At 53.0% G+C, this 27078-nt stretch overlaps 1 protein-coding gene across 3 annotated transcripts; it reads right to left on the reverse strand.

Annotated features, from left to right (window-relative positions):
* Nucleotides 1-27078, reverse strand: NECTIN2 (nectin cell adhesion molecule 2). 3 transcript variants are annotated; one of them, XM_036274846.1, is made up of 9 exons: nt 26797-27078; nt 16080-16454; nt 12038-12334; nt 11123-11240; nt 10777-10925; nt 4194-4347; nt 2040-2103; nt 1813-1899; nt 1-1071 (listed from the first exon to the last, which is right to left on the reverse strand). In XM_036274846.1, the coding sequence occupies exons 1-9, from the start codon at nt 26888-26890 to the stop codon at nt 805-807; spliced, it is 1605 nt and encodes a 534-aa protein (XP_036130739.1). In that variant the 5' UTR covers nt 26891-27078; the 3' UTR covers nt 1-804. The 3 variants fall into 3 exon arrangements, with proteins under 3 accessions (XP_036130739.1, XP_036130737.1, XP_036130740.1); XM_036274844.1 differs by having other exon boundaries at nt 1801-1899; XM_036274847.1 differs by lacking the exons at nt 1-1071; nt 1813-1899; nt 2040-2103; nt 4194-4347 and adding an exon at nt 6792-7461.

Below are 27078 nucleotides of genomic sequence, written 5' to 3' on the forward strand. Positions count from 1 at the left end.
TTACAAAACAGTATCAGATTCCCCACTCCAACTCAGGTGACCCCTCCTCCCTCCAGGGAGATGTTTGGGTCCCATCCCACTGGGCAGCAGTAAAAGGACTTAGTAGTCTTCAACGTAACAGGAAATTCTTCTCTCAAGGCTGGGGCCAGCAAGGCACACTCTGCACAACGCTCACCCTATCTAGTCCTGGACTGGGGCTTAATTCCCTGAAGACAGTGGGCAAGTGGGGACTCAGGGAAGGGTCTGGACCCTGTGACTCCTGCCTGCAGGAAGGAAATGGAGAAGCTATGCCTTGGGCTGGGGATTCCCCTCCCTCCCAACATTGGGGAACGGACAGGGTGGGGAGGGGGTAAGGGGGGCTCTGCTGCCTGGAGGGCTCAGGTCTGAGCAGCAGGGTGCCTGCCCCCCAACATCAAACCTGGCAGAGCTATTGGGAGTTTACTGCCTGAGGATACATTAAAGGTCTAGGGTCTTCTTTGGAATTTGATTGGAGATTGGAGAAGGTGGAACATGAGAGTTAATTAAGGTCACAGTCTTAGGAGTCCTTGGGTCAGAGATTGTGCAGAAACAACCACCCCACTTCAACTCATGAGATAAGGGTCCCAGGTTTGCATCGTCATGGCTGGTTTCTCTGGGTCAGAGATCATGGATTAGAGGTCACAGTGGAGCCACCAAGGTAGAAGTCATAGATAAGATCCATGTGTTCACTGACAGTGACTTGACCAGAAGTCAGGAGATACTAGATTCCTGGCAGAAAGTTGAGGGATCAAAGAGTGAGAGGTAAGAGGCCAGGACCATGACAGCTCACACATACATGGCCCGAGACATGACAAAGCCTTTGCCCTGGTAGGAATCAGAGGGGCTAGAGTAGGATAGGGCGTCATAGATGGGGTTGATCTTGTCCAGGTAGTCTTCCTCATCATCATCCATGTCCTCTAGGTCCAGGGAAACCCTCTCCACAATAGGCGGCCCGGGAGGCACCAGGATGGGGGGTCCCAGGTTCGTGGGCCCCAGAAGTAGGGGCCCCGACCGCTCTTCCAAGGTGGGCAGCTCATGGTACCGAGGCATATCCTGGAGGCAGGGAGGGAACAGGAGCCCAAGGTTACCTCCTAAGCATGACATAGAATTCCAGTATGCCCCTTGACTCCAAAACCATCTCCCCATGCCAACCAGACCCAATCTTGCCCCTTGTCACCTGGGTCAATAATGCACTAGGACAATCATATGGTTTGTCCCCAATTCAAAGCCCAGAGCATGGACCTCACCCTGTCAATCCTGGGTCTCTACTTTGTCTTTTGATTCCTGACCCATGACTTCAATCTTGACCTCAACAACTTAACCTTAAGCCTGAAATAGCCCCTTAAACCTTGTCTAGTCACAACCTCAATATCTGACCCCTGACCTCCAGTAGACTGCTAAAGGGACTATATGTCTTGTCCTACAGTATCTAGGAAATGTAGATGTTCAACCAATCTTCATTGACTGAGTGACTTTAAACTCTAATCTCATGCCCTGGACGGTTTGGCTCAGCAGTTGGTGTGTCGGCCTGTGGACCAGAGAGTCCTGGGTTCGGTTCCCACTAGGGGCATGTACCAAAAAAAAAAAAAAAACTCTAACCTCATGTCCTTGGATTTTTTCAGTCATGACCTCCCCCACTGGATTCTAAACACATCAGGATGCGGTAAGCTCTGACTAGAGATATAGCCCTGAATTTAAGTTGTGACCTTTAGTCCTTAACCTCTTATGTCAGGAACTGCCCCTGGTCCTTAAACTCAGATCCTGAACCCAGCCCCATCTTACCGGAGCTCCTACCTGCTCAGCACGTGAGACGCCAGCATCAAAGTAGGGGGTCTTGAGTGGGCTGTGCTCTGAGGCCCCCAGAGTGAAGAGCTGGGAGGGCTGCAGTAGGAGGGGTGGGTCAGATCAGGACTCCCGCACGGCCAGCCTCTTTCCTCAGCTCCCTCCTCCCAACCCTGGCTTTAGTGGGGAAAGGTGGGTACGGACGTGGGGGCGGCCTGGGCTCCAGGCAAAGGGCTTACCATCTCTGGCTCCTCCAACTTTGTCTTTGGGGCTGGTGGCTTGTATGAGGGAGGTCCCTCCAGGCTGTGGAGTAGGAGGCAGGTCAAGTGGAGGCTCAGACCCAAGAAGTCCTCCTACCTAGGGCCACTGCACAAGCTCTTCCCTCTGCCTGACATCCCTTTCCACCACCCCTGTTCCCCTTGCCCAACCAACTGCTACACATCCTATGAATCTTCTTCTTCCAGGAGGCCTCCCTGATTCTCTAGGAGGATCAGGATCTCCTGTTATATGGTCACATCTAGCTGTGTACCTCCCTCTCAGGGCACTTGACTGAGTTTGTATTTGAAATGTTATTTCTGATGTCATTCAATGACTGCATCCAACTGTGAGCAATGTGAGGGAGAAAATGAGATCTTTATTAAATACAGTGCTTCCCAGAATCCACTATAAAGAATTCAGAACTAGCCCTGGCCGGTTTGGCTCAGCGGTTAGAGCATCGGCCTGCGGTCCGGAGAGACCCGGGTTCGGTTCCCGCTAAGGGCACGTACCTCGGTTGCAGTTTGTCCCCGGCCCTGGTTGGTCGTGCGGGTGGCAGCCACTCGATGTGCCTCTTTCACGTCGATGTTTCTCTCTCTCTCTCTCTCTTCCTCTCTCTCCCTCCCACTCTATCTGTGCAAAAAATGGAAAAATGTCCTCGGGTGAGGATAAAAAAAAAAAGTAAAAAAAAAAAAAAAGAATTCAGAACTATTTGTTAAAAGAATAAATGAATGCAGTGCTTTCCTATCCTCTAAATGATGTTAAGTTCCCTTATTCTACATACCCACAGATCAGAGCATCCTGTATACATAATAATGATGGGTGCTTACTCTGCCTTCAATACCCAACTTAGATATCTCCTCCAGGAGGCCTTCCATGACCCTCTGACCTCTCACAGCTCTAACAGGTCCCCTAGCTCATCTCTGGTCATGCTGGACCATCACTGCCTGGGGACGGTCTGTCTCTTCCAGACTGTGAACCCCAGGAGGGCAGGGCCAGGGCCATCTCAAGGACAATCGGGTCTCAGCGCTGGGCTGGGCACAGGAGAGGAAATCAATCACAAGTTGTTTTGTGATGACTAGATGATTAAGACAGTGATTCATACACTTTCTTATGTATTAGAATATCTTAGGGAACTTGTTATATAGATTGTGAACCTTTCCTGTAAAAGTTCTGATTTAGTAGGTTAGATGTAAATCCAGGAATATGCATTTTTAACAAGTGTTCCCATAACACCACCCCCAACACTGAGTAGTGTTATTTCAGAACCATTTTGCCCCCAAAACGCTGACTTGCTGGATGAATTTCAGCAAGTAATTTCAACTCTCTGAACCTGTTTCCCCTTTCATGAAATGGTTATCACTAGGTCTCTGTAAGAATTTATGTTTCCATGATACATTTATGTGTGTAGACATTTTTTAAATGTTTGTCTCATCACTGCATTCCTAACCTCCAGGGCCTGGCCCTAAGTGGGTACTTTTTGAATACTTGTTAAATCAATAAATGGATGTGAGGTTTCATTAAGGTTACATATGTCAAATGTATATTGTCAAGTCTGGCACATAACAAGTGCTCTATACAGAGAAGTGTGGCTAGTTTTCCCCAATAACCAGGCTCCTTCTTTCTCATACTAATAAAGATTTTAGCTGGGCACATGGCCACCCATAATAAAGACTACATTTCCCAGCTTGCCCTGCTGCTACAGCCATGTGACATATTCTGGCCATCGAAGTAAGAAGTAATGGGTTCTCTTAAAGGGCAGCTGAATACCCTCTATTTCTATTTCCTTTTCCCTCTGGCAGGAATGGGGGCTTTGAAGCCAGGATAGCCATGTCTGGTTGTCAAGTATGTAGATAATGATAAAAGAGTGGGGAATCATCTTGAAATGTGAGCAATGGTGGAGCAACAAGATTGCAGGAGCCTGGGCTCTGATCATTTCACAAAGCAGAGCTGTCATACCCATGCTGTATGAAACAGAAATAAACTCTCCTCTCCACCTTATTTAAGTCATAGTTATTTTGGGTGTCTCTGTTTCACACAGCCATTACAGATGATTTTCTTCTACCTTCATCTCCACCCCAGGCTCCCCAGTTCTGGGACCCCTCCCCCACCCACACTGCTCAGTGCCCATCACTCACTCATCTTCCTCCTCTGGCCCCTGCAACCTCTGTTCCTTCCGCTGCTGCCGGCAGATGAGGATGCCCGTGGCGGCCACAGCGGTAGCAATGATGGCAGCGATGATGCCCCCGATGATGCCACCTGTGGCCCCTGCGCCTGCTGTGTTGGGGGACTCTGCAAGAATAGGGACAGTGTAAGGGGGTCTCCAGGATGAAGCCACAGCTCCTTACTCCCAGCCCTCTTCCCCAAGTCATCACCCACCTGCCTACCTCAATGGCAGGGGATAGTCTTTCATTCAGCTTACCCTTACTGAGCATTTTTTGTGGGATGGAGTGGTGGACAAAACATAAAAAAGCCCCTACTCCCATGGAACTTACGTTCTAATTGGACAGGGAAACCAGTAGTACAGAAACAACAGTCATAGCTAATCTGCCAGGTGGCAGTAAGTAGTGTAGGATAAAACTACACAGCGGGCCTGGCTGGTGCGGCTCAGTGGGTCGGGTGTCCTCCCACACACCGAAAGGTTGCAGGCTCAATCCCCAGTAAGGGGCGTGCAGGAGACAGCCAATTTGATGTTTGGCTCTCACAAAGACGTTTCTCTCTCCCTCTCCCTTCCTCTTTCTCTAAAAGTCAATAAAAAAATCTTTAAAAAATTTTTTTTTCCTTTATTGATTTTAGAGAGAGAGGAAGGGAGAAGGAGAGATAGAAACATTGATGAGAGAGAACATCGATTGGCCGCCTCCTGCATGCCCCCTACTGGGGATCAGGCCTGCAACCTGGGCATGTGCCCTGACCGAGAATTGAACTGGCAACCTCCTGGTGCACAGGTCAACACTCAACTGCTGAGCCACACCGGCTGGGCAACAAAATAAATCTTTAAACAAACAAAACCTACATAGTGCAGAAGGTGACAGGAAGTGACAGAGCAGGTAGTCGGAGAGTCTTACTGCAAGGTGTTATTAGAGCAAAGACCTGAAGTCGCTGTAGGGGTTGAGCCATGAGAATGAGAACATTCTGGGCAGAGATGACAGCCAGTGCAAAGGCCCTGAAGAGAAAGCTTTGTGTCCTTTTTAAGGAAGGGGCAGAGTGACGAGGGGGTGCACGGGAGATGAGGGAAGGGAAGTGGTGGGAGGGAAGTAGCGCTAAAAGGCAGAGAATTGGGGCATTCTGGGATTGGGATCATAACCTGTCATTACAGGAACGGGGTCATCCTGGGCAGAGGAGCAGAGCTTCTCCAAGCCAACAGGAAATGACTTCAGAGATGTGCATGGCCCCCTGCGCCTCTCCTGTGTAGAGTCTGCACTTCCTAAAGTTGTTATTGGAGCAATTACTTGGATATTTGCCAATTTCCACACTAGGCTGTGAGTTCCAAGGGGCAGGCAGGTTGGTTTTGCTAGATGTGTAAGGAGGGGCGGGCATGGACACTCAGGACCTACTGTATGCCAGACTGACAAAATTCACGCCCTGCCCTCTTGACACTACCTTCCCATGGTGGGGAGAAGGGACTGGGAGTTGCAGGGGGTGGTACAGACAATAAACAACCAGAGGAAATAACGTGTGCACAAGCCCCGCCCACAGGCTTCACCCTTCCATGAAGCCCACTCTTGCAGATGAGATCAAGTCCCCCAGAAGAACCACGTCTGGATCCCTGGACTGTCCGATTTCCACACTTCCTGTTCCACGGCCTGGCCTTCTACGGAGGGCTTGAGCGCAGAACAACAGAGTAATTTCTGCTCAGTCCACACCCAGCCACCCTAAAATTACTGTTATTCCAGCCCTCCTTACTGACTGCATGTCTGGGAGGAGAGGGCCAGGTCTGCCTGGGTCACTGGTGAGTCCCCAGCAGTTAAGTGGAAGTCAAAACTGGTAGAAGAAGTAAACTCATCAAGCCCTCTCAGGCTGGGCAGTGGAGCTCAGCCTACTGAGTTTCGTGCCAGCCTCAGGAGCAGAGACCAAGCCCACAGCAGGGCCATGGGGCTGGGATTTACCCCTGCCCCTCCCACTTCCCCATCTCTCAGCTTGGGGTAGAGAGATGCTCTGGTTGCTGGGATCAGGGGGGGATACAGAACTTCAGCCCCTGCCTCTGAATCACTGAAAATTCCCTCTAGCTGAGCCCCCAGGAAAAAAGGAAGAGGAAGGAGGCTGGGAAAGGCCACTTCATGGCGTGGAGAGGTGGGACTTTCCTGGTTGCTCATATTCCCACCTGCCCTGCAGCCTGGGGCGAGGAGAATGCAGGGCAGTCCTCCCTCCCAAGCAACCTTGGGCAGGTTGGGTGTGAGCTGCTCCCACAGAATCAGACTGCAACACCCCCTGCAAGGGCCCTGGCGTCCAGGATCCCAGCCTGGCTCTCGAAGTCAGGCCACTGAATCCGGGAAGGCGGCCTCAGTCCGAGTCCAAGCACTCCAGCCTCTAAGCCCAGATCCCAGTCCCACTAGCCTTGGTCTCAGCATCCAGTGTCCTTCAAGGACCCAAATGGTAGGAGCCCCCCAGCCTCCCCAAGTCTAGCCCCACCAGGCTCCCACTCCCTGGAGCCCAGTTCAGCTTTCCTACCCCCCCAAGAAGGGGGTCCAGTGTATTACAAGACACCCCCGATGTTTTCCTCCAATGTGTTTATTAACTCCTGAGTGTCACAGGGCAGGGGCTGGGGCAGGCCAGAGCCAGAAACAAGTCTCTGGGGGGGTTCTCTGGGGGTCCTCCTTCCCCTCCCCCACGCAGCCCTGTAGACATAAGTCCAGTGTGTGATATTCCACCTCCCTCTGAATCCCAGGAAAGTGGGAGGTAGCATTTGAGCTCCAGTGTCACCCAGACAAACGAGTCCAACCAGTCTGGAACCCTTGGCTGGCACTGGTAGGCTCTGTCTCTGTCTTTCTGTCTGTCTCGGGGGTCACACATAAACCGCCCGCCGGGAGATGAGGGAGCCGTCCAGCTGGGACTCCATGTCGTCCTCAAGTGCCGGGGATGGAGGCAACATGAGGCCTTTCTCTGCCTTCTCCTCCTCCCCCTCGTAGTCCTCCGTGTCCTTGCCATCCGGCCTCAGGGGACCGGGGGCTGTCGTGGTCCAGAAGACGGGGCCCCCATTCTCAAACACTTGAGTTTTCTGATCATAGGCTCCTCGGCCGCTGTCTCGTCCTTCTTCTCCTGCTCCTCCTCCAGGGCTCTTCCTCCTCCTCACCCTCAGCAGGATGAAGGCCAAGGACCCCCCAGCCAGAAGCAGCAGCACCAGCAGTGTCCCCCCCACGGCCCCCCATACCATTGGACCCTTGTCTTGGGGAGAGGCCCGGGGGGTGTCTGAGGAGAGAGAAGAAGGGGTGAGAGAGAGAGAAAGGGAGACACGAGGTCAAGAGGATACATCTGGGAGGACATAGCGGGGCAGTGACAGGAATCAGGGAGAGGACTCTGACTAGGCACAATGGCGGGGGAGGGGCAGGGAGAACTCATTCAGTCTTCACTACAGGCTGGGCGCTCTGCACACTGAGGGGTTGCCAGCTGGCGGCCCCCAGAAGATTCCTTACACCCGCTAGCCAACATTTCAGAAACCAGGTGATTTCCCCGAAAATTCCAGATTCCATTTAGGAGGAAAAACAAAAAACAAATCTGGCAACATCAAGGTCTCGTCCTGTCCTCTGCCTAGTGATGGGCTGCGGCTGAGTGAAGGCTGGTGACCAGGAAGGGAACAGAGTTCCACACCTGGCCACCAGGTCACTTGCCAGGACCCAGCAGGCATGTGAGTTTGCGACCCCATGAGGATGAGAGCAATGAGGTCAGGGTCACGGAATCTTGGGGTGGATCCAGCTAGCCAGAGGGAGATGGGTGTGAGCAGGAGGCTGACTCCAAAGCTCTTTGCACTTGAGAGCAGGACCCGAGAGGACCAGGGGCCTCCGGAGGATCCTCCCTTGGAGCGCTGGGAGCACCTGGTCTGGGGGTAGCCTGCCTCCTGTCAGGGCCACCCATCCCCAGTGTGGAAAATGGGGCTCACGAAGCCTTCTGTCCCTTCGCCCCCTAGTGCTCCCTGCAGTGGAGCTGTGGTGGGGAGGCTGGGGGGCGGGTGGAGGTGAAAAGGAAGCCAGGGAGGGCTGGGCCCCACACCAGGGACAGACAAGATGCAGTGGGAACCACATTCCACTCTCCCTTCCCCACCCCCTGCATGCAAGGGCCACTTGACAGACCCCCGCCCACCTCTGCACACAGGAGGGGCAGCCTCAGGCCCTGAGGACATGTTTCTGGGTGTTTTCAAAACGGTGTCACAACTCAGCAGGCTGTCAAATCAGTTTAGTGACTCGCAAGCAGCAGTAAAAAAAACAACTAGAAAGAGTGTACCTCAAATAGGAGGGGTAAGTACTATTTTGTGAACCTTTTTTGGGGAGAAATGTCTCTCCCTGGACACTAGGTGGGGGCCCTTCCTCCATAGTGGCTAGAAACCGGCTTGAGCGCATTGGAACGTGTTTCTGGAGCTTGCGTGACGGCAGGTGAGTGTTCACATGCCCACAGGCTGAAAGTTCTCCAGTCTCCCTGAAGTGACGTCTAGCCTGTGGTGTGGCCTGTGTACCACGTTTGCACTGGCGTGAACCCCAAACCAAGCAGATGACAGCATGTCTGGGTCTGCGTGCTGGGGGAATGTGGTGTGTCCCTGAAACCCTCGGGGAGAGACAGCAGGGGCGGGAGTTTTCGCTGTGGGCCAAGCTACCCATCGGCAATCTCACCGCTGGGGTCTGGACTGCTGTCCCTGTTTCTGTTGGCATCTTCCTGTAGCTGCGTTTTACCATGTTTGTGACTGCATGTGGGCCTATGGTTACCTTTGGGATAGTCAGGGGGACGGGGCATCTTTCCAGTCTTTCTCTGGGGCTGTGACTGTGTGTACATCCCCCAGCCCCAGGTCCTGCCAGGCCTCTGAGAATGTGTTTCACCGCGTGAACACCGGCCAGGGCTGGACTCTGGAACCGGGGTGTTCCCCGTGGTGGCCAGCCCTGGGGATTGTCTGTGGGTTTTGGGGGGGGATGTTTTCAGTGTGGGTGGGGACCTGTTTCTTGAGTGTGTTTCTGAGGTAGAGGTTCAGGGTGTATTTCCAGTTGGGTGCCTTGCTGAATGGGTGGAGCTGACCTCTGGGTGTGCCTTCAAGGGCGGGGACTGTGTCTTGTGTTCCGGTCATCAAGGAGAAAGTCTGGTCAAGAGGAAACCTCACCAAATAGTAATCAGATGACAATTTGTTGAAAGAGACTCTCTATAACGAGGTTTCTGGAATTTCTAAAGGTGCGCACCCCGAGGCTGTCGTTTCTCAATATCTATGAGTGATGATGTCATCGTGTGCGAGTTGTCCATTCCCCAAATCCCTTCCCCTCCCCCGGCACGTCTGCCGCCTGTCTCCCTTCAGGTGTGCGTGTTTGTGTGGCCAGTTGTCTGAGTGGTTGTGTGTGACCGTTTCTGAGTGGGTCCGTCACATCTCCCTGGCGAGTGTCTGTATTCCTGAAGAGGGGCCTGTTGTCATTTGGGCGTCTTTCTAGATGTTGTGTTTGGTATAAGACAGTCCCAGTAAGGGGGTCTGCTTCCGACTGTTTCTTGTCTGTCTTCACGTCTGTCTGTGGTCATGTTTCTGAGGGGGCCAGGCCACTGTTCCCGAGCTGTGTGTTTGCATAGGGTGTCACAGAGTCATGCTGGGAGCGCGTTTCCGATTGGGTCTTCCCAGGCACATGTGGCGTCTCTCGGGCTCTGGCTGGGTGTTATCTGGTTTGGCTCAGTGTCCCGGCTGGTGCCCCTGCCTGCTTGGGGGGTGTCGGGGTGACAATGCAGTATGTGGGTTACTTTATGGGTGAGTCTGTTTTGGTTCCAGTGCATCTCGAAGCACAGGGTGTATCTGTAGATGTGGGTCCAGCGGCCGTGGCTCTGACGTGAGGGGACTCTGCTCCCAGCCGTGGGGTCCGTCTGTGTCTGAGTCACAGGGTGCGTCCCTGCCTCCCTCTAGGTGTGTGGGTGTCCAGCTGTGATCCCAACTCCACCTCCATCAGCTGTGCACAGGCGCAGTTTGCCTTCGTTCTCTCCCTCTCTGGCCATATCTTGGGGTCTGTGATTCTGAGTGCACATCAAGGGGACTCGGAGAACCTTCCACCCACTGACCCATTTCACCACCATCAGTCACCGTCTCCCAAGTACCAACTCCAGAAACAAACGGTCCAACGGACACAGGAAGGGGCTCCGGATGGCAACAACCAGCACTGGCCGTAAGGCGCTGGTGTTTGTTTCTGTGTCTGTCCCGCTACCCGACTTGCCTCTCTCCAACTGTTAGTTCGGTGTGGATCCCATGCGCCTGTCTCCCTGGCTGAAGCCCGGGCGCCATCACTGCGACTCTTCCTGAGGACTCTTCCCAGGCAGCTCCCAGCACAGGCCTCAACCCCCTAAACTCCTCTGCCAACACCTACCCTGGCACCCCAATCCAGGCCCCCCTGGGGGCCAGAGAGAAAAGCCATACTGCTCTCCTCTTCCAACAGCGAGGCGGGTCTGGATCCCTGCCCCAGCCGGCGGCACAGCCTTCCCCAACGCAGCCCCAGAGCCAAAGAGGAACACCTGGGGTGCAGACCCGGTCATTACATGCTGCCCCCAAGACCCGCTCACCTCGCACGAGGACCACCTGCTCAGCACGGCCTCTGCCCACAGCGTTGTCGACGGAGCAGATGAAGGTGGTGTTGACCAGCCTGTCCACTGAGTGAATCATCAGCTGGGGGCCCTGGGCTTTTGCCGAGGCTGGTAAGGTGCCTGAAGTCCTGGAGGATGTGGAGGTCACATGAAGGGGACAGCAGGGTCCACAGAGGAGCACAGGCCTCAGGAGCCAAGCTCCAGGGACGTAAAACTTACTTCTGGAGACCCCACACTGCCAGCTCCCTCCTTTCGGAGGACTCGCGGTTCAGGCCTCCAGCCCCTCCTCCCACAGACCCAGTAATCCAGGTCCACGCAGACTCACGTGCTCCAGGTATAGCTTGTGGGCTTCGGGTTGCTGCGGACATCACAGTTCAGGGTAGTCTCGCTACGGCCGAGGTACCAGTTGTCATCATAGCCAGAGATGGAGACCTCGGGGGGGTCTGGAGGAAATGGGGGATTGGCTCAGAGATGGGAGAATCCCAAAGGGGGTAACAGGTAAGCAGATGGATGGAATCCTATAGAAACGGAATGGTCGGCAGAAGGTGAACCCATGGAAGCTGTCAGGGGCAAACCCACCTGGGCCATATAGGAACACTGTCCAGGGCCACTGCTTGGATCAACTTGAGAAAGATTTTTCAGCACAGGCAGTACCTGAGGGAGCCCCTATAGATAACATGTGCTATTTCCACCCGCGGAGTGAATAAGGGGACTAAACCTTGGTTTAACAGACACACTGCCCGGGGAGTAGTAAACAGTGTTGCAGAATGGGGTGTATTTGGAGGGTGACCAAAAGATGGGTCCAGTGGGAAGAGTGCTGGGGAACCTCTAGGGTAGTATTGGGGTGTCGGTGTGCGCAGTGTTGGGAAGAGCTGGCAAAGAATGTACTGGAAGGGGTCAGTACTGAGAGGGCCCAGTGGGGCTGATGGGAATCATTTTGGGAGGCAGAGGTTGGTGTAGAGACCCCAGGAGAGTCAATAGAAACAGTGTGAATGGGGGTGTGTGTGTAGACAGCGTTAGGTTAGGCGGTGTAGGCTCAGAGTGGCTGATATAGACAGTGAGGGGGGTAGTGTGCGGATGTCGCCTGGGGGGCCGGTGTAGAAGTACTGACAAGGGGCAGGCAGGCAGTGCAGAGCGAGGCCCAGGCCAAGGAAGACAACACTGAGAGACAGTGTAGACAGTGCCCTAGGGAAGCCAGTGTAGACAGCAGGAGAGGTGCAGTCAACCCCGAGGCACTCACAGTGCACAGAGAGGGTCACAGGCAGCAGGGCGGGCTCCTCCAAGGCCTCGTGCTCCACTTTGCAGGTGATCTTGACACCATCTGCTTGGCTCGAGGGCACCAAAGTGTAGCGACTGGTGACAGTGACTGTGCCGGGCGGGGAATCAGGCACCTCGGTCTCTTTGGCCTCCCCATTCAGGGGCGATAACCAGGAGATTTTGGCGGGTGGGCGGCCCCTTGAGGAGACACAGCGAGCCACAGCCACATAATCCGAGCCGAGTGTGACCTCCTGTGTTTCCGCGTGGTTCTCAGGCTCGGCTGGGAGGAGAACAAAAGGAGTGGTCACTGCTCACCTGCAGTCATTCAACAAACACATCAGCAGCGGAGCCAAGCAGTGGAGCCCCTAATGCCGGGGTTCACATCCCAGCTCTGCTGCTTAGCGACTTTGTGGCTTTGGGCACAAGTAATTTCCCAACTCCGTACCTCATTTTCCTCTTTTATAAAGTGGGGATAACAAAAGTACCCACTCCATAGAATTGTTGTGTGGACTAAATGAATTGATATCCAAATAAACTGAACTCACTGTTCTACCTAAGCGCTAGCCATTATATTACACAGCCATTATCATCTTTTCTGCTCTGCTAGAAAAGCAGGGAGTGTCCAAGAGCCTGGAAGAGGCTGGATTTAAAAAGCAAAGCAGAGCAGAATAATGTGGTTCAGAAGTCCAGCTGAAAGGCCTACTTCTCCCGTGACCAACGTGAGACTGTGTTGGCAGAAGTGGGATGAGGCAAGAAGAAACCTGAAGCTCGGAACTTTTTTTTGCCCCTTTCACCCATCCTCTTGGAAAACATGGAAAAATATTAGGAGGAATAAAAACCTCCCTGATGCCCGGCCAGTGTGGCTCAGTGGTTGAGCACTGACCCACACACCAAGAGGTCACCGGTTCAATTCCCGGTCAGGGCACATGCCCAGGTTGTGGGCCCATCCCCAGTGGGGGGCATGCAGGAGGCGATCAATCGATGTTCTCTCTCATCGATGTTTGTATCCCTCTCCCTTACTCTCTCTCTAAAATCAATAAAGAAAAATTATTTAAAAACCTCCCTGAGGAACAATGCCAACCAATAGTTATGGCTGTGTATCCATAATCAGACTGTCCCGAGTTCTGATTCACATCTCTAGTTGCTTTCTGGACCTCTCCATTTGGGTATTTCCTGAGCTTCTTTAAAAAAAATTTTTTTTCCCCTTTATTGATTTTTAGAGAGAAGGAAATGAGAGGGAGAGAGAGAGAGAGAAATATCGATGAGAGAGAACATTGACTGGCCGCCTCCCGCACGCCCCCCACTGGGGATCAGCCCACAACCTGGGCATGTGTCCTGACCAGGAATCGAAACAGCGACCTCTCGGTGCATGGCTCGACGCTCAACCACTGAGCCACACCGGCCAGCTTCGTAACACGGCATAGCCTTCCTTCCCCTCCTTTCCTCTTCTCCCCCTTTCTCCGCTGACCACCACAGAGCCTCCAATGGGCCTCTCACCTCCCCTGATCACCCTCCCATCTGTCCTCTGACAGCTCCGGGAACTCCAGCCCCCCACGCCCGCCCCGCTCCTACGTGCTGCAACCCTATGCCTGGAATGTTCTGGATTCCTTTCTCCTTGTCGTGCTCTTCCTCCTTCTCCAGATCCCAACCTCACTTCCTCAAGGGAACTTTCCAGACACCTGGCTCTCCCGTGATAGTGGCAATCACTCGCATCACCTGTTCCCTCCAAGAAAGAGGCTCACCCGGCCGGTGTGGCTCAGTGGATGGAGCGTCCTCCCATGGACTGAGAGGTCCCGGTTGGATTCCCGGTCAGGGCACATGCCTGGGTTGCAGGCTCGATCCCCAGTGGGGGGCATGCAGGAGGCAGCTGATCGATGTGTCTCTCTCACATGGATGTTTCCATCTCTCTCTCCCTTTTCCTCTCTCTAAAAAAAAAATCAATAAAAACATATTAAAAAAAAAAAGAAAGCAGAGGCTTGGCTGTCCTGCATTCCTGCCCCAGCAGGTGCCCTCTAGGTATCTCCTGCACAGAACAAATGATTACACAACGGAAACCTTTGCGAAGGGCAGGGAGAAAAGGGCTGTGCTTTGAATTACGCGAAACAACTGTGGTTCCAGCTTCTCAAAAAGAGAAGTGTTTACCCGGGAACTGTACGAAGTAGGGCTCTGGGGCTGAGAGGGGAAAATACAGTGTCCAGGGTGACATGGCTTCTGGGAAGTTGCTAGGAAAAGGTAAGATTCCAGGGGAATGCCAAGATTTAGCAAGAATTGGCATCCTTTGTAAAAAAAAAAAGGCCTCCCCTGATTCTGCCCCATTCCGCTCACGAAGTAGCTGTGCCAGTCACCCTCCTGATGGAGCCAGAAGCCTGCTAGTCCTTCCTATCCTCCCCCCTCAATCCAGGGACAAGCGCCTACTATCTCCCACAAGGAGCCTCTATTCCACGCACTTCTGTCTACCCGCCTCCACCGCGTCTCCCCTTCCAAGCCAATGCCTTCCCCAGTCTGGTCTCCTAGCTTCCATCTACCTTTGCCTCCCCCTTTAATGCCCCCAATTTTATCTTCTAATGAAGTCAGCAATGTGATCAGGGTGCTTTTGTGGTCTAAACCCCTCCGATGGCTCTGGATGAAGTCCAGCCTCCTTGCCTTGGCCTATGAGGCCCATGCAGTCCGGCCCTGTTTTGTTCAGGGTCACAGCTTTGTTCAGGGTCACTCAGGCACTTGCTTGTTCAGGGTCACTGCTTTGTTCAGGGTCACTCAGGCACTTGCTGTCAGCCTCCCAGTTCCCTTTCTGTTCCGGGAACATGCCAAACTCACTCTCATGTCCCGGCTTTTGCACATGCTGTTCCCCTGCTTGCACATCCATTCCTCTGCTCTTGGCTGCACGCCCATGGGTGGCCTTCTACTTCAGGACATGGCTGAGAGGCTTTCCCTGCACATTCTATCTAAATAAGGCCATTGGGGCCCGGCTGGTGTGGCTCAGTGGTTGAGCATCAACCCATGCACCAAGAGGTCACCGGTTCGATTCCCAGTCAGGACACATGCCCAGGTTGTGGGCCTGATCCCAGTGGGGGCATGCATGAGGAGGCCAATCGATGTTCTCTCTCATTGATGTTTCTCTCTCTCTCCCTCTCCCTTCCTCTCTCTAACATCAATAAAGAAACAAAAAAAATTTTTAAAGAAAAAATCATCCTCTGGCTTTACCTCTAAAATATTTCTCAACCCCCTCCACTGCTTCTACCTTGGTTTAGTGGTCATCACCTCTGACCTAGACTTATGCAGTCACCTCCTATGAGGTCTCCCAGCTTCACCCTTTGCCCCCCACATGCAACCAGAAGACGTCTGGGAAAATCCAAGGGAGATCACACCTTTCTGTGCTCAGAATTTTCCATAGCTCTTGCTCTCCTAGATCTAAAGCCAAAGTCTTCACGTGGTCTATGAGGCCATCCATGATTCATCATCTCCTTAACCTTGTCCCTCCCTCCTTCCCCGATTCATGCATCTCCAGCCACACAGACTTCTTTGCTCTTCCGCAGACTGTCCAGATGCACCCTGCCTCAGGGCCTTTGCTCTTGTTATTCCCTCTGCCTGAACTCTCTTCTCTTAGACAGACCTGCAGGGCTCCTTTACCTCATTCAAGTATCACCAGACCACCCTAGCTAAAACTGTAACCTGCTCCCCCACAACTTCCATAGCACCTATAACCATCCGACTTACTCTTCTTTTTCTTATTTGTATTTACTCTCTGGCAGCCCCTTATTGGAGTATAAGTTCCAGGAGGACAGGGAACTCTGCCTATCATTGCTTTATCCCTAGCACCTAGAATACTTCCCGGCACACAGTAGGTACTCAATGTCTGTTGAGCGCCCTGTGGCCTGCTGTATTCCCAACTGGCAGAACAACGCCTGGCAAATAGTATTTGCTTAATGACCATCTGCCAGTTGACTGAAGACTGAGGAGAGAGAAGTAGACCAGCCAGGCGGCTCTCCCACACCGTGCCCCTCCCACCTCCCTGCCCCCCCACTCACCTATGATTCTGAGCCAGGTCACCCCACGACTGGTGCCCTGGGGGAAGGTGGCAAACTCGCAGGAGTAGTTGCCCTCATCCTCCACTCTCAGCCCCTGGAGGGCCAGCGTGGCGTCCCGCATGGCCCCAGGGTTCTGCCCCAGTGTGACGAAGGACAGCCGCTCCTTGCCATACTGCGAGCTGGGGAAGCTGAGACCATGTGAAGGGTGAAAGGCGGCCACACTCTGGATGGCCCCGGACGGGTCCAGGCGTTGCCACGTCACCTGTGAGATGTTGCCTTTAGGCCCATGTGACTGTAGGTAGCACGGCAGCTGCACCGAGTCCCCCAGGCGGCCCCGCACCTCGGGCGGCATGCCAACTGGCCCATTCTGGGCTCCTGAGGAGAGAGCAGAGAGAGAGGTAGGTATTGGGGAGAGAACCCAGACACCTCCAGGTGGGGTGGGCCGTCACTGAGGGGGCCCCGTGGGGAAACACCATGCTCGAGCCTTCTAGAAGTTCTGATTCCAAAACGAGCAAACAGAAAAGATATTTTGAGAAAACTAGGGACATTTGAGTCTAGACTATGTTACATATTATTATGAAATTACTGTTAATATTTTTAGATGTTATAAATAAATTATGGTTATGCAGTATTCTTTTTTCTTAGAATACACAGGGTTGAAATGTCATGTCTACAACGTACTCCCAAATGGTTTTTTTTTTTGTTTTTTTTTAGCAAAAATCAAAAAAAGGTATAGAAAAAGCAATGAGCCTGGCCGGTGTGGCTCAGTGGTAGAGGGTTGACTCATGCATCAAGAGGTCACTGGTTTGATTCCTGGTCAGGACACATGCCCAGGTTGTGGGCCTGATCCCCAGTGGGGGGCATGCAGGAGGCGGCCAGTCGATGTTCTCTCTCATCGATGTTTCTATCTCTGTCTCCCACTCCCTTCCTCTCTCTCTCAAATCAATAAAGAAAAGGAAACAAAAAATTCAAAAAAGAAAAAGCGATGAAGCTCCATCCACACACACCCTCAGCTCTAATGCTAAATACACATTTTTAAAAATCTTCTTAAAAGAGATATACCAACCTTCTAAAAAGAAAAAGAGAAAAAGCGATGAAGCAAATGTGACCCACGGTCAAGGGTAGTCGCGGGTGGGGGGAGCGTTCTTACAACTCATATGTATACGTTTGAAATTTTTCATTATCAAATGTTGGAAGGAAAATAATTCTCTAAAATGAAATTTTTAAAAAACCTGTCACAAAATTAACTTTTAAAAAATTTGAACTGTAACGGTTGTCTTCAACTTTTTCTACACAGTAACATACTTTCCCTTACTTTACTATAAAGCCTAACCTGTCTTATTTTTCAGCCTAGGCTTATTGAGATATAATTCCCATTCATCCATTAAAAGTGTGCAATTCAGCCCTGGCCAGTTTGGCTCAGCCGTTAGAGCGTCAGTCAGCCTGTGGTCCAGAGAGGCCCGGGTTCAGTTCTTGCTAAGGGTATATACCTCGGTTGCAGTTTGTCCCCGGCCCTGGTTGGGGTCATGTGGGTGGTGACCAGTCGATGTGTCTCTCTCGCATTGATGTTTCTCTCTCTCTCTTCATCCCTCTCTCTCTCCCGCTCTGTCTGAAGATAAATGCAAAAATGTCCTCGAGTGAGGTTAAAAAAAAAAGTGTGCAAATCGCCCTGGCTGGTTTGGCTCAGCGGTAGAGTGTCGGCCCAAGTCCCAGGTTCAATTCCAGTCAAGGGCATGTACCTCGGTTGCGATTCATCCCTGGCCTAGGTTGGGGTCGTGCAGGAGGCAGCCACTCGATGTGTCCCTTTCACCTCAATGTTTCTCTTTCTCTCCCACTCTATCTGAACAAAAAAATGGAAAAATGACCTTGGGTGAGGATTAAAAAAAAAAAAAGTACAATTCAGTGGCTTTTCCTGTAGTCACAAGATTTGTAAATCTATTGCTATAATCAATTTTAGGACTTTTTGTTGTTGTTAATCCTCACCCAGGGATATTTTTTCCATTGATTTTTAGAGAGTAGAAGGAAGGGATGGGGGAGAGAGAGAGGCAGAGAGAGAAACATCAGTGTGAGAGTGATACATTGATTGGTTGCCTCCTGCACACGCCCCAACTGGGGCCAAGGAACGAATATGCAACCCAGGTATGTGCCCTTGATCGGGAATGGAACCTGCAACCCTTCAGTCTGCTGACACTCTAAGCAACACCAGCCAGGGCTAGTACATTTTTATAATCCACCACAGAAATTGCTGTATCCATTAAACTATGTTTCCCCCTCCCCTCAGCCCCTAGCAATTACTAGTGTACTTTCTGTCCCTATAAATTGCCCTATTCTGGACATTTCATGTAAACACGTGGCCTTCTGTGACTGGTTTATTTAATTCAGCATAGTGTTTTCAAGGTTCATCCACACTTTAGCATGTCAGTACTTGATTCCTTTCCATGGCCAAATAATATTCCACTGTCTGGATATATCACATTTTGTTTTTATCTGTTCAGTTGATGGACATTTGTGTTGTTTCTAGTTGTGGGTGATTGTGAATAAAGCTGCTGTGAACATTTGAGTACAAATTTTTGTGTGAATGTAGGCTTTTATTTATTTTTTAATATACATTTGTTTTTCTTTATTGATTTTAGAGAGAGGAAGGGAGAGGGAGAGAGAGATAGAAACATCCATGAGAGAGAACACTGATTGGTCGCCTCCTGCATGCCCCTCACTGGGGATTTGGCCCACAACCCGGGCATGTACCCTGACCGGGAATCAAACCGGTGACCTCTAGGTGCGTGGTGCTCAATCAATGAGCTACACCAGCCGAGCTGCATGTTTTTATTTCTCAGCTTACCTTTTATTTTACTTATTTTTATCCTCATCCGAGGACACTTTTGCATTTATCTTCAGATAGAGCAGGAGGGAGGGTGGGAGGAAGAGAGAGAGAAACATCGATGTGAGAGAGACACATCAAGTGGTTGCCACCCACACAACCCCAACCAGGGCCGGGGACAAACCGCAACCGAGGTACGTGCCCTTAGCGGGAACCGAACCCAGGATTCTCGGGTCCGTAAGCCGATGCTCTAACCACTGAGCTGTTAACCGGCCAGAGCTGTTTTCTCTTTTTAAAAAAAACTTTTTAAAAAACTGATTTTAGAGAGAGAGGAAGGGAGGGAAAAGAGGGAGGGAGGAAAGGAGAGAGGGAGAGAAAAGGCAAATGTCTCTCTGCTGTGCCAGCAGTACAGCATGGTGACTGAGGGTACAGGCTGCCTGAGTTCAGAACCTGACCATGTCGCTTGTTGGCTGTGTGATCTTGGGCAAGTCATTTAACCTCCCTGTGACTCAGTTTCCTCAGCTATAAAACGAGGATAATAACTGTGTCCACCTCCTAAGCGTTGTTACAAGCTTTTAGGAATATTTGTAGAGCACTTGGCTCAAGGTCACAGGAAGTGCGAGACCACTGCTTGTTAAATAAACACAGCCAGCTAAGTATAATTTCAAGTGGCCCTTGACACTCAGCCTTGAGGCAAGGCCAAGGGCACACACCTAGCTCTCAAGGGGCACCTGCCGCTCAGCTCTCTGTGACCTAGCCTCTGGCCTCACACAGAAACCCAGGGCACAATAATAGGTGACCCTAATGACAGGGCAAAAGGCAGCCTCTTGGGTGGGGCCAGTGTCCCAGGGACTTTTGGAAAGAAGCTATCAGTGAAGGCCATCGTGTGATACACACACAATCTCATTAAATAGCCCCACACATCCACAGCTCAAACCCAAGGGTGCCACCTCGGGAGACGGGGCTGCTCCCCTCTGGAGGGGCAGCACTATGGACTCAAGAGTGTAGGACTCAGCAGGTCATTGGCCTTCCCTCTGGCTCTTTTCAGGCACGTGACCTTGTTTCTGAACAAGTTCCTACTGAACCTAAGTTCCTACATCTGTAAAACAGGGACACTTAAGCTGCTTGCACAGAATGGTTTTCTGTGAAATACACACAATGACTGTCTCCCCGGGCGCTCGGCGAGCGCGGGGCAGCCTGGCTGAGTCCAGCGCAGGCGGTCAGCTGTCGCTCTCCGGCCTTGCCTTCTGGCCCTCGCAGCACTGTCTCACACTGAACCAGCAGCACACAGGGTCAGGAGATTAAATGTCAAAATCCAGACAAAAAAGGACGTGGTGGGGGATACAGCTGGGTGGAGCTGAGCCGGGGCCGCCCTCTTCCCTCACGTGCCAGGACCCTTTGCCCACCTGGCCCCCGGAGGCAGAATGTGGGACAAGGGCCCCAAAGGCTCTGCCCCTTTCTAGCTGGGTGAGAAGGCAGTCAGGAAAAAACATCCAGCCCGGTGAGCTACAGAGAGCAAAGTAGGGTGTGTCCAAGGAGCTAAGCTTTCTCTTTGAGGCAAGTGGGAGCCACTGAGGGTCCCTCAGTTGGAGAATGACTTGGCTTAGGATGCAGCCGGACAGAAATGGATTATCAGATAGCAAAAGGTCCTGGAGAAAAGCTGTGGATAAAAAGATGCAGAAGTCAAGACTTGAGAGTTGGTGTAGAGCTGGGGGATTTAGGGAAGGGGAGAAAACAGAACCTGGGAGAATCTTCTCCCCAGCCCACCTTTCCCATCTATGCAAATCCAAATAGCGACTCAACAAACAGGCCCTGGGTGTTACAGTCAGCCCTGAAGACAGGCATTTGTCAGTCTTGTTCCTCCTGTATCCCCACAGCCTACACCAGAACCTGGCAAGTAGTAGATGCTCAATAAACACTGTTGACTAAGTATCAGCCTCTGTGCCGGCAGCCTGTGCCAGGCCAAGTCCGGTGCTTATCCTCCAGGAGTTGACATTCCAGTGGGCAAGACAAATATTGTACAAACAGTCATCACTAAGGATGCTGTAAAGACTGAAGGGGATGGGGGTGGGGTGAGGGAAGAACCCAGAGCAAGAGCCTGACCCATCTGAGGGAGGCTGGGAGGGCTTCCTGGAGGAGAGGACCCAACTACTTTCCAAGGGAAACTGAGCTCGAGGCCCACAGAACCCCACACCTGTCTTTGGGTCCCTATGATTGCAAGATGTTTCCATCTCTCTTCTAAGGGAGGCTGCTCTGCCACACCTAGGGTGGGTCTCAGCACTGTCAGCTCCAGAGGACTAAAAAACAACAACAGCTCTGGCCGGTTTGGCTCAGCGGTTAGAGCATCGGCCTGCGGTCCAGAGAGACCTGGGTTTGGTTCCCGCTAACGGCACGTACTTCGGTTGCAGTTTGTCCCCGGCCCTGGTTGGGTCGTGCAGATGGCAACCACTCGATGTGTCCCTTTCATGTCGATGTTTCTCTCTCTCTCTCCCTCCCGCTCTATCTGAACAAAAAAACAGAAAAATGTCCTCAGGTGAGGATAATAAAAAACAACAACAACAACAACCAGCCTTGGCCAGTTTGGTTCCCCACAGTTAGAGAGTTGGCCTGGCTGTGGACTCAGGTTCGATTCCAATCAAGGACAAGTACCTGGGTTGCAGGTTTAATCCCCGCCCCCGAAGGCAAACAATAGATGTGTCTCTCTCACATCAATGTTTCTCTCTCTCCCCCTCCCTCCTTCCCTTCCACTCTCTCTAAAAATCAATGGAAAAATATCCTCAGGTGAGGATTAACAAAACAAAACAAAAAAAACCCAACAACCCACTTTTAGCTTCTGGTGAAGCAAACTCCTCATGTAGTGTCCACCCCCAAGACTCTGTCCCAGAGGGCCACACGCCTCACCCCTCCCTCACTAGGTTCTAAGACCCTGCTGCTAGAAGGTTCCCATTCTAAGTTTCTGATTCTGAATGAATGACCAGGATGGCTCAGTCCCTGTGTATTAACAGTCCGCTTTTTGAGCATTTCCACTTCAATAAAAGGGTTAGGGTCAGAGGTTTGGAGTTACCCGAGTCCTCTCTCCCTCTCTCAGCCCACAAGCAATCCGTCAGGAAACCTTGTCAGTTCCCTCTTCAAAACACATCAACAAGCAGACCACATCTGACCTCCTCACCGCACACATCCGGGTCTAACCCTGTCACCTACCTCCTGGGTCATTCCCCCCAGGGAGAATGGCAATTGCACAATCTGTTCCCATAGCAGCCAGAGGGGTCCTGTTAGAAGCCACAGCAGATCCAGCCCCTCCTCCCCTCAGAAACAAAAAGCTTTACAGTGGCCCACAAGGCCCCACGTGGCCTGAGCTCTTTCTGACCTCATCTGCCACCCTCTCCCCTTGGCTCACTCTGCTCCAGCCACACTGGCCTCCTCCCTGTCGCTCAAACTTGTCAGGCAGTCCCACCTCAGGGACTCTGCACGTACTGTTCCCTGATCCTGGGAAGCTCGCTTCCTTCAGGTCTCTACCACTCTAACGATAATAAAACTTTATTTTTCCTCTAGCACCTGATGTATCTTCTCCACTAGAGTATCAGTGCCAGGAGGCAGGGATCTTCGTACTGTGTCTTGTTTTCTGCGGCGTCCCTAGAACCTAGCACAGTGCCCAGCATACCCCAGGAGCTCCAAGAATGTGCTGAATGAATAAATGAGATAAGGATGGGAAATCAACAGTATCCTAGGTCACACAGGCTAAGGTTGAGTAGAAGCTTGGGATTTTTCTTGAGGGCAATGGGGAGCCATAGAGTGTTAGAGTCAGGGGGAAACAAGGTTAGGTTTGGGCTTTAGAAAGAAAGAGACCTCTGAATGGAGTGGGGCTGGGACCCAGGGGAAGAAGAAGCACCTGGACCAGTGTAGGGGGTGGAGGACGAACTGGACCGGAACACATTCAGGTGTTGGAATGGTTGGGAAGACATCAATGCTGACAGGCTGTGGAGTGAGGGGACAGGGTGTGGGCCGATACCCTGATGTTTTTCGTTTCAGGTGGAGTCAGGGGAAATACAGCCAAGAGGATAGCTGGCCTGCTGGGCGTGTGCCCATGCTCTGACCTTGGCCGGGACATGGCCAGCCCCACATCGGGGGAGAGTGGCCATGGAAACCATGGGAACACTGGCTTCCCTGAGGATGTCGGACTGCTGACAGCTTCATGAGGTGTCAGCTGGCTCCCCAGACACACTTCCTTTCTCTGTGGCCTGGCCTACAGGCTTCCTATGGTGGCAGAGTGGGGCACATCGTATAAGCCAGGGGCAAACTTTGTGGGGGGAGACACAGAGCCTGAGACCCTGAGTTCCAGGGAAGGGTAGATCAAGGCAGAGAGGAGGGGACACAGTGACTTATGGAACCCTGGAGGGCGAAGGTGCTAGGGTTCTGGCCTTCAGGGTCTGAGACTGGGCTCCTACTTGGCTGGCTCCACAGGGCTTGGCTTACTCCCTCCGGACTTAGAAAGCCCCAGGGTGACCCACCCCTCCCACAGGGCGCGTCCAGATTCCAGCAGGCCCTACCTAGAAGGCTAGCATGTGCGCTCTGAGCACTGGCTTCAGCTGCTGCCTCAGCCACCTCGTTAATTAATTAATTGCATTAATCACAGTGCCCACCCCCACATCGGACATCCGGGAGATAGTCTGGGAGGTGAACATTAGTCAGGATACGCGGCTGTATGGCTCAGCCTGGGTCTCTGCACCTGCCTGCCCTTTCCGCAGCGGCTTGACACCCCGTGTCTCCATCATAGGCACCATCGATTTCAGAACATTTTCACTAACCCAAGATACCCACATTCCTTAGCTGTTCCCATATTCTCTCCTCTGTATCTCTGACATCTGTGGTCCCAGTATTCCTAGCTCTGGGTCTTCTAGTCTCTGGAATCTGGCTGTGCATGGATTCCCTGGGTCTCAAATCGCTCCAGGTTTTCTGGTCCACATCCTCAGGGTCTCTGTTTGTCTGTCTAAGACCCTGGGATCTCCCTTCCTCCTGGGTCTCCCCATGTCTCTTCACATCTCTGACATACTTTTTTCTGCCTTGGCCATCACTAGGTCCCCTTTTCTCCTCCCCCTCCTGCTTCATTTCTCTGTTATCTCAGTGACATTAAAAATGTAACAGCATCCCAGGCGGGGGCAGGGGAGCTGGCCTGCATGCCCAACTCCCTGTCCCTCCCATGTCCATCACTCCCTGTGGCCCCCACACATTGCTGGCCTTGAGGAGCCTGTGCCCTGACCTCTCAGTGCCATACCATCGCCATCAGTCACAAAGGGGTTCTTTTGGTCTCCCTGCCTATCACCAAACTTCTAAGTCTTTCTCCTTAGATTATTTTGCCTTTTTCCTGGGGTCTCTGTCCAGCTCCCTTCCCCCTGCCTTTCTCTGTCCCACCCAGTGCTCTTCTGCCCAATCCTTTCCCCTGTCTCTTGGCCCCATTCCTGTGTCTCTAACCCCATCCTTAAATCTGTGTCTGTTGCCTTCCCTCTGTTGGTTTCTGTCCCCATCCCTGGATCTTCCTCTTTTCCATGCATCCCTCTCCTCTCCCCAGTGTGTGAGCAGATGCACCCCCTTTGCCAGTCTCCCTTCCCTAATGAGAAGAGACAGCAGGCCTGTAGTCCCCTCTGCTCCCATCCCCCTCCACGACTGTGGGGCGGCCTGGCTGACAAGGATGGGCAGTGAAAGCTGGGCGGACTGGGGAGGGAGCAGACCCAGCAGGAGGCCCAGGCAGCACCCTCATTCCTGCAGGCCAAGGGGAAGGAAACAGGTAAACAGAGACGGGAAGAAAGGAGACAGCGAGATGGAGAGAAAGGAAGACAGAAAGAACTCTGAGATGAAGACAGATGAGGGACAGAGCACAGAGAAATGAAGTGGGGAAGAGAGGGAGAGAAAAGAAGGAAAGAAGGGGAGAGGGAGAGAAAGGGAAGGAGGGAGAGGAACAGAGAGAGAAAGATAGCAGTGGGCAAAGGCACAAGGATAAAGGGTCAAGAAAGGGGAAAAGGCTCCCTCCCCAGGTGCTAAGAGCTTTCACAAGGGATCAGTGGGACCTCTGAATCCTCGCAGTGGCCCTGATAGGAAGGAATGTGATCCATTTTACAAAGGAGGAAATGGAGGCTTGGGGGCACTTTCTGGAGCCCACCCAGTAGAGCAGGGCCAAGAAAGGCTCTGAAGTCTGAAGTCTGGCTTCTCAGGGTGGGGCTGGCTGTGGAGCCTGGGAGGGTGGCTTGCCCTTTCTAAGCCTTATTTCCTCATCTGCAAAATGGAAACAGGAGCAAAACCTGTCTCCTAGGCCGATCTAGAGCATTCCATGAGATTCAGCACCAAGTCAAGGCCGGCCTCAAAGTCTGAGCATTTCCCCAGAAGGGAGAGGCAGGGAATGGAAAAGGCAGTACCCAGCTCAGGTCAAGGCTGGGAGACAACTCAGAGACATGCTGGGGAAAATGAGGTTAGAGAGGTGACTCAAGGTTCCTCCAAGATCGCCTTGGGCAAAACCCTCAGGAAACCCTGAATTGAGAGCGTCTAAATGGGAATAAAAAGAGCCGGGTCACCAGCAAGGGGCGGGGCCACAGCCGGCTTCACCTGTTTCCTCCCAGCCCCGCCCTTCCCAGGGGGCCTCGCCCCTCCCCCACCGGGGCTGGGGGTGGGAAACCGGAGGGGGCTGCGGGGCTAAGCAGAGGGAGGTTCGGGGGATTAGGGCGGCGTCTCCTCGCTTCCACCTCCCGCAGAGGCTCGGAGGACAAAGGCGCTACGAGAGGAAAGATAAGGTCCCGAAACTCAGGAGTCCGGAACCGGGAGCCAGGAGAGTGCCCGCCGGTATCGGCTCCGGCTCAGTGAAAGTGAAACCGGATAAACTTTCTCAGGAACGTCCCTGACGACCGCTCACAAAAAAGGAAAAATTCCCAGCCTGGGAGACTCGGCCTCTTATCCCACCTCCCAGTCCGCCCAGCCGACCGAACCTCCAGCTTCCAAACAACCCCTGGCCCTCGATTAAATCTAGAACCCCAAAGGCAGGGCCCCTGCCCATATTCATATTTGGACCTGAGGACACCTATAGCCCCCAATGAAATCTGAAGCCCACGATCTAGGGCCTCTTGCACACCCCGATTCTACCTGGGGACCAGAAGACAGAGTCCCCTGCTCATAATTAATCTGGAACCCACAGATTCGAGCTCCTGCCCCCAGTTTTACCAGAACACAGTAGACATAGCCCCTAGCCTTCATTCTACCTGGGATCCAGGAGACCGGCCCCCAGCCCCTAATTTTTCTGGAGCCCGGGAGTCAGAGGCTTCAGCTCCCTGAGGCCCCTCCCCAGGTCGCCCCAACTCTCATCCTCGTCTCCCGAAGGGACCGAAAGTAGAGCTCCCCACCCCTCTGGAGGACCTCCACATCTGGCCCCCAGCCCTCAACACTCCCCGGGCCTCAGAGGCCCAACCCTGGGAAAACAAAAATGGGGGGCGGGGGGATGTCTCGCCTCGTCCTCGCGACCCTCCCGCTGGGGGGGAGTGGGAGACATTCCTGAGGGGGGAAGCGGAGACGGATATCCAGACCCAGATTAACTGAACCGCGCGGGGTGGGGACGGGGCGAGCGGCCTCGGATTTAACCCGTTCGGCGTCCGTCTGGGGAAGGGTCGGGGTAACGGAAGTCCGGCATAGGTGGGGGAGTGGGGATTAGGATGAGAGGGAGGCAGAGAGGTAAGGGTCGGAGTCTCAGAGAGAGAATGGGGTGTGTGGGGTCGGAGCCGGTGGGGCCAGTCGGGAGAGGGCGCGAGAGACGGGGGCTCGGTGAACTGGGGGAGGGGTGGGGAAAGGTGCTCCGGCTCCCCCACTCAGGAGGTGGGGAGGGGTTGGGTCCGCGCGGGGAGGGGGGCGTCTACGGTCTCTCACCGGTTTCTCGGAGCAGCAGCAGCAGCAGCAGCAGCGACAGCAGCGGCAGTGTCGGCGACGACCTCGACAGCGGGAGGGCTGCGGCCCGGGCCATCGGGGGCCCGGGGAGCGACTGGGGACGCGCGGGAGCCTGTGGGCCACTCTGCGTGTACCAATCGTCTGGGCGAGCCAGCGGGTGCCTGGGGGGCTCCGGCTCCCGGCCGGTTCCCGCTGCGTTCTTCTCTCCCGGCTTTGATCTCCGTCTCGGCTCTCCCAGCTCCTTGCCCCCGGCCCCTAGCTTCT

The sequence above is a fragment of the Molossus molossus genome, unplaced genomic scaffold (genome assembly GCF_014108415.1).
Source record: "Molossus molossus isolate mMolMol1 unplaced genomic scaffold, mMolMol1.p scaffold_m16_p_21, whole genome shotgun sequence".
In the NCBI taxonomy this organism is placed as follows: domain Eukaryota; kingdom Metazoa; phylum Chordata; class Mammalia; order Chiroptera; family Molossidae; genus Molossus; species Molossus molossus.